This window comes from Diabrotica undecimpunctata, chromosome 3 (assembly GCF_040954645.1).
Source record: "Diabrotica undecimpunctata isolate CICGRU chromosome 3, icDiaUnde3, whole genome shotgun sequence".
Classification (NCBI taxonomy): domain Eukaryota; kingdom Metazoa; phylum Arthropoda; class Insecta; order Coleoptera; family Chrysomelidae; genus Diabrotica; species Diabrotica undecimpunctata.
The window spans coordinates 170,482,817-170,497,482 of NC_092805.1; the positions used below are offsets into that span (position 1 = coordinate 170,482,817).

Here is a 14,666-nt window from a genome sequence, read left to right on the forward strand (position 1 = left end):
TGCAGTTTTCTCAAAATTTGTCAAAATACTTCTAGTTATCACATATACCTTCTCAAATTTTTTTAAATTTTTTGAATGTGTAGTTTATCTTTTCGGGGGTGCAGATCAACCTTAAGTACAGATACAATATTTCTCCAATGCTGAGTATGCGTGCACCATGTGAAACAGATCTGCTTATATCAAATACGTAAATGTGGTGCCAAAAAAGACATATAACAAAATCGAACAGTGCAGGATGAACAGGCTCAAAATTCTTTCTCAGGTTTGTTGAACTGGACAAATGGAAAAGGAATTTAGTAGTGACGGAAAGTGACACGGAGACAAAAAAGAAACATAAGGAAGCCCTCGACTGGTAAAACAAGATTTAAACATCCTATAATGTAATGATCTGATGATATTTAAAAAGTGACTAGAAAAAACTGGATTACAGAGGAATACAACATATAATATAGAAGGCAGACGTCATTTAAAAACATAAAATGTGGACTGAAAAGTCTGTATAAATAAACAGTGAATGTATCAAGTCACTCTAAGCCATAAAATAAACTCTAACAGCAACTTTAAAATTACAAATTAAAGATTCTACTGTAAAATATTGATAAAATAAAAAATAAAAAACACTTACTTCCTAATTCAATGATTAAAATTCTTCTGCCTAACTGATCTCTGTTTGGTTGTACTGTTAGAATATTTTGTTCAAAAATATTCTTTTCTTTACTGGGCATCAATCCATCGTATACATTGGAGTGTGTGACTTTGAATTTGTAATATCTCTTGATCTGTAACAAAAAGAGAAAACTGATCATAGGAACAAGCTGAATTTTGCTGAGAATATCCATTTTGGGATCCAAAACAATATGCAAAAAGCACCTTTTGGTGTAAAATGAACCGTTCTCTCAGAAGCAACGCTTAAAGCGACCGACGATTTTTTATTGAAAACATTTTTTCCTATGGTGAACATTGTTTTTCTCCTCTACTAGGAGGCGGTTTAGGGAGAAACCAGGTGGTAGGCGTAGTCAACTTGTATATTTTTTGGGGTCTCAAAATAGCTATTCTAAGCATAATTCAGATTGTTCTTATTATTTTTGAAGGTCAAATCACTGACGACTGGACCAATAGTTCTGAAACCATTTTTTTTTTGTTGAAAACGATTAGTTAATAATCCAAAAGTCTAAAAGTGAACTACAAAGTATGTGTGATAAAATTTTAATTTTGCAATTCACCAAAGTAAATATTCTAATATCGGTGTCCACTTGACCACGGAGCTCTTTTGAACCTGAATTTTAACATGGGCGGAGTTCACTTTATGCCGTAGATATATATATATATATATATATATATATATATATATATATATATATATCTTTTCTGAAGTGACAAGGTTTAATTATTTGAACTGAACATATAAAATACAATCAGTAAGCTATTGCTTTTAAAAATCATTGCAAATTTGACACTAACTCCATATTGATTACATATTACCCCTAAATAGAAGATAAAAAAGTGTGTAATATTGGTGAAGTGGTATATTCTTGTTAGATAAATTACGCATTCCTCCCTTTTTTGCGCATTACTACCAATTTTTACACAAAAATATCTATCTTAGCACTTAAATATTTATTCTAAGATAAACTATCTAGAATTATATATAGTACACAGACAAAACCAGAATTAAAATAATAAAGAAGCTGTATACAAGATATCGTAAAAGAATGGATGAAATAAAAGTTCTTATTAATCAGATTCTTAAACGAAACGTATAAAGACATACTGACGTTAACAAAATACATTAGGAAATTAGGAAATTTCCGCATATGAAAAAATACATCCAATTTGGTAATGAAATCCTTTTGAATCCATAAAGCTATTTTTAGAAAAGCAAGTACCTACCAAAAACAGGTATTTGATAGTATACATATCTATTACATACTGCAATGCGTATGAATGATAACAAAAATAAGGAGTCCGAATGAACCGTTTAGAACATACGCTGCAAATATACATCTTAATCGCCTAGTTGCCAAACTATCGGAGCTTACTTAGACCGATATACTTATGGTTCCAATATACAGTGAAAAAGATCTGAACGACCCCTATAATATATACACGTGAACTAAGCGATATACATTCATGATACAGGGCTACTTATGAGCTCCACAAAATTTTTAAAAATTATGAAACTATACATGTTAACGAATCGACAGAGTCAATATTATGGAATAGTCAAGTGAGCTCCGTATATCGGTGTCCACTTGACCACGGAGCTCTTTTGAACCTGACATTTAACATGGGCGGAGTTCACTTTATGCCGTAGATATATATATATATATATATATATATATATATATATATATAAACTCCAAGAGCTCGTTTCTTCGATTTATCATCCGCAACAAACTTTCTGGACACAGATTTTAAAATTAAAATACATGTTGTTATTACTTACCAGATTGCAGGCACTTTCTGGGTAGAACTTACAAGGCCTCAAAAACCTTACAAGCCAAAGGTCGTTTTCTAAAGGCACTTTAAGGTCTTTTTCCTCTGCAACAAAATAAATATATTTAATAAATTTATATCTTAATAAAAAAAGGTTGTGTGAGCCGTTTAAAAGCCTTATTAAAGGTTTTTTTCTTTTGCCGTGAAATTGTTTGATAGACATTTAGTTTCCATAATTTTATGATTATGATTATGATTTATGTATACATTCAACATACTTTTTATTGTTTTTATGATACCTTTTTACTAGGTTGGTAATTTTATTGGATTCAATCGTACGACGAATCTCAGCTTTAAGGTTAATCTTATTTAAGCCCTTATTAAGGTTTATGTCCTGTAGAACTATTTTCTACTTATAAGCTTTCAACGATGGATTTTACCTTACACGAATATCTTTTTCAGAGCATTTTTTCTTTCCAAGTGAAAGATTCGAAAACGCTTCACTCTGAAAAGATCACAAAGGTACTGCAAAGTTGTAGCCTTGATTGACAGTAATGTTCCTTATTCCTCTCATACATCTAAGAATATTTTATCTTCTGCTCAGCAGTTTTTCAATAATAAAAAAAATAAAAAAGTAAATAAGTGGAGAACATAGTGATATGCAAGCCGAAGAACAGGCTGGCTTCAGAGCAGGTAGATCGACTATTAATTTAATTTATAGAAAAAAAAAACGACACAAAACGAAGCAATACACCTTATATAAGTTGATACCTATTGCAAAAGCATACGATACCACAGTATACCATCACATAGTGTACCACAACAAAAACTTTATTCAAGGCAGTGCAAGGACTCTATAAAAACAACACGAGTAGAATACAGATAGGGCAAGAGACATCTAAAGGGTTTGTCACAGAAAAAGGACTAAAAAAGGGATGCTGTCTGTCCCCGACTTTGTTCAAGATCTACTTGTAGCAAGCGCAGAAGATGTGGAGAAGGAAATGTAGTGGTATGAGAATCTCTCCAAACGACACCACATTTTACACACTATACTTTGTATATGACCAAATAGTCTTGGCTCCAGACTATGAAGATCTAGATAATATGGCACGCAAACTTATTCAAGAATATCAGAAATGGGACTTGAAAGTAAATGTCAAAAAACATGATACATATGTATCATAGGAGGAGAAGAACAAAATCTATTTTTGGAAGAGAAACACCAACCAATAAATCACTGTAAAATGTATAAATATCTAGGCATACACATAACCAATGACGGCAGTTTGGATGAAAAGAATAAACACAGAAATATCAAGGGAGGACAATTCATTAGACAATTGAACAGCATACTGTGGAATAAAAAATATTGGAGAGAAAATAAATACAGGATCTATTATACTAGAGGGGAGTGGCCAGTAAATCAAGATTAGAGAGAGTAAACAACGAGAGAAATCAAGAAATCATGAGCGTTAAACATAGAATAACAACGAACATCAGAATCAACCAACTAAGATGGTACTAGCACGTGCAAAGAATGGATCACAGCAGAATCCTAAAGAAAGTATTAAACTGGACACTACAGGGAAGACTAAAAAATAGCAGATCGATATTAAGCTGGAGAGGAGTGAACAAGGATATAAAAGCAAGAGAAATAGAAGAGTACCTTCAGAATGGCCTAGACCCAGTGGATACAGGAAATCAGAAAACAGCGAAGAACGTTATAAACTGATTGTGTATAAAATTTTTCAGCCATAAGTTTCGCTGTCTACCCGCTCTCTGCTTCTGTTTGATTAACTTTGATTAGCTGTTTGATAAGCTGGCAATGTCGTTCCGTATGTTGCTACAGGAAATTTATGAGGTTTTAATATCTGTACTATAGATTAGATTTTAGTATAAAAAATTCATTCAGAGAGAGGATTTATACACATATTTTAGATAGATAGATTTCATGAGGTGGCATTTGGCTTTTCCACTGCGATCTTTTCAGATCTATTGTGGTCCTCTAATCTTAGAGTACATTCTCTATCCTGACCTCTTTTAAAAGGTCTAATAGCTTTAAACTAAACTTTTAAACTTTCATGTAGCTCTTTGCCAGTGAATTTTCTTGGCCTCATGTAACGGACCGCACATTTGCTAGGCTATAGCACTGACACAAAATGTGTTCTGCTATTTCTTCCTCTAGGGGACAGAATCTGCATAGTTGATCATCTGCCAATTCCATCAGCTTCGACTGCATATTCAGCTTACAGTGCCCTATTAACAGACCTACTAAGGCTGTGACTCTTTTCTATCTTTGCTTATTATGTGTGCTGTAAATGTTGGAAAATGTTCTATAATGAATTGTTTTGTCTGTCTTTGCCCTGGTAAATTCCTCCACCATTCTAGAGATTTGTGTGCTACCCACTTTCCTTTTTTTGTTCTTGTTACTGCCTTTGCAACGCCGCAGAAGTGTTCCGGTCCAATAAATGCCAATCATGAAGCTTGTTTGGTCATTTCATCTGCTTTTTTATTGCCCTTAGTGATCCATAGATCTTAGTGATTTATCAAATTGCTCAGATGATTGTAAAATTATTGGAAAATCAAGATATGTTATACACTAATGGTCCTCGACAAAGACGTATAGAATTTTCCTTGTATGATCAATCATTTCTTGACTATGGTTCCATTAGTAGCAATGAGTTTTTAATGATTGTTGTTTAAGTTTCAAATGTGTTCTTGAAATAACAAGTTAAACGATTATTGATGGCAATACATTTTTTTATAAAAATAATTTTTTTTCGTCTTCTATATTTGTTTAGGACTGTTTTCGCTGGGGTATATATCTCACTTGCTTAATACTTTTGGAAATGTATATATTTTCTACTTATCTGCCGTCTTTAGTCTATTAATTTTTGGACATAGATCTCTTGTTATCTCTACCGCTATTCATTGTTGTGTTATTGTTATCTAAAACTGACTATCTAATCGAATATACACTACAGTCATTCAGTTCAACTGTTCTAAATGCAAGTGGCAGATAAACCCTTAGATATATAATTCAAGTTCGATTAAAGAGATGCTTAGAATTATTGTTGGATAGAAAATGGGAGATATTTAGCGAAAGAAAACAAATAACCAAGTTATGGAAATGTATAGATAACCAACAACAAACAGGGACTAAGATGGTTGAGCTAAATAGAATACATGCTGATATAATCCTAAAACTGTTAAGAAACCAAGTATTAAAAAATTATTTGGTTTATGTTCCCACAGTCGCCAATTATTATCTGTGTATTCCATCTCACGTAATTTTGATTAAAACTATGGCTAGAAAATTCTCATTTAAGGTTTAACACTTGATCTTCTAAGTATCCTCGTATCATACCTTGTATTAATATAATATATTAATACAAGATTTTATTGTCAAGATAAACAAAAGGACATATACATAGATATTGCAAAAAAAAACACAGTAAAAAATCACAACCGAAGGAGATTATTCAGTTCTGTCGCGGAAAAGTATATGGTTATACGAAGTATTTAATTAGGAAGAAAAGAAATTTAGTAAGAGTAACTCTTCAACTTAGCTCTGGAACACATAATCAGAAGTGCAAGAATCGAAAAACCGAATACAGTATTTCATCGAGAAGGACCAAACTTACTACTGGCATTTGCAGACGATATCGATCTAATAGGAAACACACGACTAAGGATGAAGGAGACTTTCGTGAGGTTCGAGAAGAAAGCAGAGAAGATGGGGCTCCAAATCAACGAAAACAAAACGAAATATATAACCAAAGCAGAGACAGAATCGGTCAGAACATCACCATCGATGACTTTGATAACTTTGAGCGGGTTAGAGAATTCAAGTATCTTGGAACAACAATAACTGAAGACAATAACGGATCACAAGAAATAAACAACAGGATCCAGACCGGTAACATATGTCTTTTTGCCCTCCAAACCTTATAAAATCGAAACAACTAACAAGACGTATAAATAAAACAATCATACGACCCGTTGTGATGTATGGAAGCGAAACGTGGACGATAACAAAGGCAAACGAAGAGAGACTATGTGTTTGGAAAAGAAAAATTCTAAGGAAGATCTTTGGCCCTGTGCTAGATGAAGCATCAAGACAATATAGGATAAGAACTAACAAAGAGCTCGAAGAACTTTACCCAGACGCCAACATCATAAAAGAAATAAAGTTCAGAAGACTCCAATGGGCAGGACACCTTGGAAAACATTCTGACGAACGAACAGTAAGACTGGTGTGGGAGAAAGGCCCAACTGGAAGGAGACCACGCGGACGCCCTCGTCTCCGGTGGCGAGATAATAATAGCAGGAGACCTAAGCACTATGGGCGTGGAGAATTGGATGGAGGTTGCTCAAGACAGAAAACAGTGGAGGCATGTTGTCGAGTCGGCAAAAACCCACGAAGGGTTATAACGCCACGGAGTAAGAAAGTAAGTAAGTAATAATATGGACTACATATATCACCACTGTAGAAAGGATGCGTTGAACAGCATGGGCAATATGTGGAACAGCTCCTTTGTCCATCGGTTTTTTGCCCATTTTTAAAACACAAAAATATGAAAATATAACAAAGTAAATAAAATATACCAATCAGAGTATGCTAAGAGATGAAAAGAATATAAGATTTATTCCATATAGAAAAAGTCATGTTACGACAGTTCCATTAGATTTATTCTATATAGAAAAGTCACTTCACGAAAAAAGAGGAATTATTAAAAATTTAGAATGCTATAGGTGTCATCAAAATATCCCGAAGTGCTCTGTCTTTCAGTTAAGAGATGTTAACAAGTATTGTAATATTGTTTGCTGTTTCCAATAAAACTGATTTTAGAAAAGTGTAACTTGGTGACAAAGGTGGAATAAAAGAGATATCAAATAATTATTTTTATCGGTTTTCAAGTCAGTGAGGTTCCTAGGAGTGATCTGGGTTCTAAACTTTCATGGAAGGAACATCTCGACGCCAAGTAAAGAAAGCCACTGCAGCTTTCTGAAAGTCAGACTGTATGAGTTAGATTGTGTGAGTTAGACTGTGCGTGTCAGACTGTGGAGAAGAAGGAAATGCCCGTCTAGAAGTGATGTCATACTAGGAGCGATCAGGGTCTTCCACGTGCTGCCTGGAACGCGAGTCCTCTAAAAAACGTTTTTGGGGCCCAAAAAAGATTACATAGGGAAAGGGACAGGGAGCGTCCTCCTTTCGAACAGTCTGTTGATAAACGAAGATAGTGCTTTAGAAGTGATGCCGGCCTTACAGCAGCCATTCCACTTCCGGATTGCTGGATGACAGAGGAGTGACTAGTATTTTATTAAATAAAATTAACCTAGCCTTATTTCCTCCAATTAGTTTATTAATGTAACACATCCGTCATTTATATTCTCATATAAATGGTTTTCCATTTTGATCACCTCATTGACCAGTTTTTTTTTTCAAGTTAGGGGTTAAAACGTCTGATAACCTATGTAAATATGAATTTCCTTTGGTCGTCTTAACATTACAGTTAATTTGCGTTTACTATTTTTTAAAATTATCATTTCAGTTTGTAGATGACTATTAACTACTAAATTACTTGATTAATAACTTTAGACTCACCTCTTAATAGATCCCTTAGAGCTACTATAGCTTCCTTTTTCACCTCAGGAGTCTCTCTAAGTTCCTTCCTGGCGATTTCTTGAACCTCTGGCTTGAGGTCATCTAATTCTATCTGAAGAGTGTAGTTACCCAATTTGATGGTGGGAAGCTGGTCCATATCAGACAACATGGTTGCTGCAACTGTAATAGAAAGACAACATTAACTTTTTGAACCACAAATTTTTCGTGAATCGAACAAAATAATTAAAAAGTTTTCATTTTAATTGTTTTTGTTAAACACTTTCATTACAAAAAAAAATGAGTTAAGTGGTGTCTTTTGCATAAAACAGATTGTGTTCCATGAAAGTAAATCTTTCAACATTGGCATTGAATCGTTTCGATTTATAATTTTAAACATTAAAAAAGTGGCACACTATGCTTTATGCCATGTTTTCTGTATTACTGTTTACAGGGACTGGGAACCACGAACCGCTATTTCGTGACGCTAATTCCGTGACACCCGCCTCAGCATCTTACTATAGAGAAAAAACTAATACAACGCCAATATAGAAGCTTTGCTTCAAAATATAATTTAAATATCTTAACTGTTTTGTGACGAGGTTATTAACTGATGAAGGTTTGATAGGACCTAAAAAGGTTCCGTTTGGATTTTTTTAATATATTAAACAATGTACATTTCTTGAATTTCCTGAAATTCTCATCAACAAATTTCCTAACTTCTCCACCTTGGTTAATACCAATTCCCAAGATTAATACTAACCTTAGTATATATAAAAAACGTGAGACTATAACAGAACTGATCAAATAATCATTCTTAACAGAAATGGAAACTTATAAAAATCACTATAAGATATACACTGACACATCCAAATCTTCAGACGGTGTTGGTGCAGCCATCCTTACACCCAATACATCCTTAAAATTTAAATTCAAATCCATTACTTCGTCATACACTGCGGAGTTGTTTGCAATATTACAAGCACTTATCCACATAAAAGAGTCGAAACAGTCCCCGTCTCCCATAATAACCGATTCACTAAGCTCACTTCACACTATCAAACGTTTATATACCAATAATCCAATTGCCTCACATATCAAATCAGAAATAGAGATTCTAAATAATAATAAGATCACTATTGACTTCATGTTTGTTCCATCACATTCAGGCATACAAGTAAATGAAGAAGCAGATGAACTAGCCCGCGTAGCATCCTTCAGCCAGGACTCCATTCTTATTAATGAGGTTTCTTCAGATGACTTCAAGTCAGATATAAAATATAAAGTGTTAAGTGCGTGGCAAAATAAGTGGAGTGCATCACAAAATAAACTCAAGGAAATCAAACAATTAGTGAAACCGTGGCTCCAACCCACAGCGAATAGACATGACCAAGTAAGAATAACACGTTTGCGACTAGGACACAGTAACTTTACACATAAACACCTCTTATGCGAACTGTGCCGCCAATGTGTGAAAATTATTGAGTAACAATCTCCGTGAAGCATATACTAATTCAGTGCAATACATATGAAGCAGCAAGAAAGAAGCACACTATCCCAAATAATATAAAGGAAGCCCTAGGAAAAACATGAACATTAAAAACACAATAAGTTATCTTAAAGACTCAGGACTGTATCAATTATTGTAATTTTTTCTAACCTTCTAACCTCTTCTAACCTCTACTTTACCTGTATTATATTTTTTAGGACGCTAATAACCCTGGTGGTTACAGCGTAAATAAATAAATAAATAAAAAACAATGTACATTGAACTTCACTGTAAAGTTGTTTTGTTTTTTTTTAATTCCAGAAAATATAGTAATTAGTAATAGAAAAGTATGACCAACAAAGCTTCTTCTTTGGTAACAATTTAGTTTTTTTGTGTAGTTCTTCTCAAATAAATTGTAAAAGGCAAAATAATTACAAAAATTATAATATACATATACGAATTACACCTCCACAATTTTTACGATCATTCAATAAATAAACGCTCATAATTAAATTAAATATTAAGTACTAACATAACCAATAAAAAAAATTTATGTCGGCATGTAAGTTCAAGGTATTCCAGTAACGATGTACAGGTTTTTTATAAGAATTAAAAAATATTGGAGATCATAATTTGAGAGGCTGATTGCGCAGCCTTGGTATTTGTCTGGTGGATGAAATATTTTTTGCAAACACGAGCTCCTTAACCATATTTTGTCAAGGAAAACAGTTGTTTGTAAAAGGGTAATTAAAATCAAAAGTAATTAGTTAATTAGATATATTATAGTGTGTTTTTCTATATATTTTTTTTTGTTGAATTTTGCACATCATTTCATGTTAGTATGTTAATTATACCACAAGGTGTCCGAAAAGTTTTGGTACTTTCAATTATTTTGTGAGCTACAAAATAAAGGTTAAAATTCTTAGTAGACACGATACGTTCTAATACTGTGAATATATTGAAGTAAAGCTTCTATAATGACCTTGTATGACTTTTTATTTACAGTAAAATGCTGAGGTGAGCGTCACGGAACTAGCGCTACAAGATGGCGTCGTCACGGGTAGCGTCACAAAATAACGGTTCATCACATCGATTTACTAGTCTCGATCAATTCGTTTCTAGTCATCTTATATTTATTCTAAGCAGGTTTAAATTAAACACTACATGAAAAAAACCAAAATATAGACATTAAATTAGAAGTAAAAAAATTAAAAGAATTTTTATCAATAAAAGAATCGATTCACGATTGTCAAAATTTGAAAGTCACAAATGTCATCCGATTAATAACAATATTGCATCATCTGTTTAAATTTTTAACACAACTCTCGTTTCAAAATAATTGCATATAAATACAATTATTATTTTTAAACATATATTTAGTTTTTATAATAATTAAATTAATTTAAATATAAATTCAATTTAGTATCAATAAAAGACATTTATTTATATTTTAGTATAATTTAGGAGCAAATATAATATAATAATAATTAAATAATAAAATTAATAGTGATAAATTGCGTTAGGCTTTCACGGCCATCGTCTAACTTATTAAACTGTTTATTCGGGCTGTTGGGCCGTTGTCTTCTGTTGAGATTTGTTCTCGACGTTTCGCCAACACTAGGGGTTGGCATCTTCTGGAGATGTTGATGCTTCGCTTGTAAGCAGAAACTGACGACGCGTTGTACTACGGAGGCAATATTTATAATTCCCACTCGCCTCCCCTCCACTGGTTTCGGCTTGAGGGGGCGTGTCGTTGTTTATAGTAGCTTTTCTATCTCCGTGTTTGGCGGGAAGGGCGTTTGTGGATTTTAATACTGGTATCCATGTTTTGTTGATTTTTAGTCCTTCTTCTATCCTATTGAAATTGTTTGGGTGCTTGTATATTTCCACCGCTTCCCGATATAACCGTGGGTAGTACTGTGAAGTTTTGTCCAGCATCTGTGTTTCTTCAAATAGTATTCGATGTTCTCCGCTTCCCTTGCTTGGGGGTGTCTTAGCTTTATGCAAAATTCTTGCTGATTCTGTCCTTATTTCTTCAGCTGCTTCGATTGGTAAGTTGCGGATCGCAGACTCTATATTAGCGATGATGTCTTCTTTGGGTCTACCGAAAAATAATTTGAGCCACCAAGAAATACGTGCCATAAAATCGTTAAACGCAGACAAAGATGTTGTAATTTTACCAGCAGACAAGGGAAACGCCACGATCGTAATGAAGACAGCCGACTACAAAACGAAAATACAAAATCTTCTAGATCCTGCGGTTTATAAGAAACTTAAAAAAGATCCCACAGCAGTCACCCTACGGAAAATCAACAGACTTATTAAATCTTCGTCCATACCAGAGGAGATAAAGCCAAGAATATGCAACAGCGAAACAGTCCCACCACGCTTGTATGGCTTGCCGAAAATACACAAAGACGATGTACCTCTCCGCCCTATTGTGAGCTCCATAGGATCTCCGTCTTACAGCCTTGCAAAACATCTGGCCGATATTTTACAACCACATATAGGAAAAAACGATGCCTTTGTAAAAGACTCCGCCCATTTTATTGAGAAGATCAAAGGAATAACTTTGCAGGAATCTGACATTCTTGTTAGTTTTGATGTGGTTTCCCTATTTACAAGAGTCCCCCTAGAAGACGTTCTGAATTTAATTGAGGGACTAGTTTCCAAGGATATGGTGGAATTATACCGTATTTGCCTAACTACCACATACTTTTCATGGGAAGACCAAATTTATGAACAGATGGATGGAGTAGCAATGGGAAGCCCACTAAGCCCGGTCGTAGCCAACCTTTTCATGGAGCATTTAGAGAAGAAGATAATGGACTCAGCATACAAGCCTAGGGTATGGTTCAGATACGTTGATGACACCTTTGTGATTTGGGGTCACGGAGCAGAAAAACTAAACGATTTCCTGGCTTATATAAATACACTACATCCAAATATTCAATTTACGATGGAAACAGAAAAAGCTCAACAACTAGCATTCCTGGATGTATTAGTAAATCGAAAGGAAGGTCACTTAGGACATAAAGTGTATCGAAAACCTACACACACAGACAGATACCTAAACAGGAACTCAAATCATCATCCTAGCCAAAAACAAGGTATCATCAAAACTTTGGCAGAGAGGGCGAAGAGAATTTGTGAACCACAACATCTCCAAAGTGAACTTCTTTATATTGAAAAAGCGCTCACCTCTAATGGGTACACCAGAAGAGAAATACACAAGGCGATGAACAACGTATCTAGAAGAAGGGACGAAGAAACAGAATGTAAAGGGAAAGCGTTCTTGCCCTATATATCGGGGGTAACGGACAGAATTGGGCGAATACTCAAGAAAGCCAACATAAAGACCATCTTCAGACCTACAAAGAAGATCAAGGATTGTTTAAGATCGGTAAAAGACAAACGCGACCCATTAGCAACGGCCGGAGTATACCGAATACCATGCACATGTGGAATGGTATATGTGGGAACCACAAAAAGACACACCAACATCAGGATAAATGAACATAAAAGCCATTGTCGTTTAGGACATATCGACAAATCTGCCGTTGCCGAACACGCTTTGGGATGCGGAGAACATCGAATACTATTTGAAGAAACACAGATGCTGGACAAAACTTCACAGTACTACCCACGGTTATATCGGGAAGCGGTGGAAATATACAAGCACCCAAACAATTTCAATAGGATAGAAGAAGGACTAAAAATCAACAAAACATGGATACCAGTATTAAAATCCACAAACGCCCTTCCCGCCAAACACGGAGATAGAAAAGCTACTATAAACAACGACACGCCCCCTCAAGCCGAAACCAGTGGAGGGAAGGCGAGTGGGAATTATAAATATTGCCTCCGTAGTACAACGCGTCGTCAGTTTCTGCTTACAAGCGAAGCATCAACATCTCCAGAAGATGCCAACCCCTAGTGTTGGCGAAACGTCGAGAACAAATCTCAACAGAAGACAACGGCCCAACAGCCCGAATAAGCAGTTTAATAAGTTAAAATTAATAGTGTTCTGAAGCTATTTTTTTTGTGGTATTTTAAAGTAAATTTAAATAACGATTTCCGAAGTGAAAATTAAAACGTCAATAAACATATATTAACCTTCAATTGTGGCTTATTCCCAATAAAATAGTATGTAATAAAATTAATTTATTCTATATTCTATATTCTTTTCTTTTTTCACTTTATGATTTTCTCCATTATCAGATTATAGTCATATAATGGGCTTAACGAATCTTCTTGTCTAATGCCTAAGAAAAGAAGAACCTCAACAAAAAATCCGTTAACGACGGTAGTGAATGAAAATAATAAGGCCTACGAACCTTCTTAAAAGAACATTAGAAATTGAATAAAAATAAAAAAAATATACGAAAAAGGAAATAATATAATAAAGTTATAGTATTGAAGATATAACTGGACTTATTACATAATAAAACATTGTTGCGTAATCAGGAAAAAGTCTCCTGTTTACATCAACTGTTCTTCTTTCTTTCTTCAGGGCAGTTGCTTTCTTCCGATCCAGCGTTTTCCTTCGATTTTGCCTTCAATGATCAACGGGAGTAAGCGATATTTAGGTCTCTCATTATGTGGCCGAAATATGCTACCTTTCTTATTTTGATAATGTTGATCAATTTTCCCTCTTTGTGCATGGTCTCTAGCACACGTTCGTTAGATATGTGTGCTGTCCACAGAATTCTGATCATGCGATGGTAACACCACAATTCGAACGCTTAGATTTTTATCATCAACTGTAGATCAGCTGAAATTATCTTTTTTTTTTTTTATTTAAATATAGGTATTAACGGTGTTGTGGATCTGACATCCTCTCAAAAGATACGATAAGATAACAAGATTTTTTTTAAATATGCTGATAAACTCCATTCGCTTAGCTCGGACAAATTTTGACAGATTCATTGTCGGAAACCTACAACACAACAATTCCTACTTCTCAGTATTAATAGCTCAAGTATCCTGCTATTACAGACTTCTTTCTTTAAAAAAAGAAGAATTATTCTAAATAGTCGAAGTGTATACTAAACCCATCAAATTTTTTGTAGTATATATTTAAAAAATATATATTTAGTTGTTATAATTTAACATAACTATTTATTATATGGTGCA

General features: G+C 34.2%; 1 protein-coding gene across 3 annotated transcripts in view; it reads right to left on the reverse strand.

The window, feature by feature from the left end:
• LOC140437805 (alpha-tocopherol transfer protein-like) overlaps positions 1-14,666 on the reverse strand; it is a 96,458-nt gene that overhangs the window by 15,356 nt on the left and 66,436 nt on the right. For all 3 annotated transcript variants that reach the window (XM_072527555.1, XM_072527554.1, XM_072527556.1), the window contains exons 2-4: positions 8,045-8,224; positions 2,447-2,541; positions 626-779 (exon numbers count right to left, since the gene is read on the reverse strand). In XM_072527555.1, the coding sequence (XP_072383656.1) occupies positions 626-779; positions 2,447-2,541; positions 8,045-8,224 (429 nt within the window). The remainder of the gene's footprint in view (positions 1-625; positions 780-2,446; positions 2,542-8,044; positions 8,225-14,666) is intronic.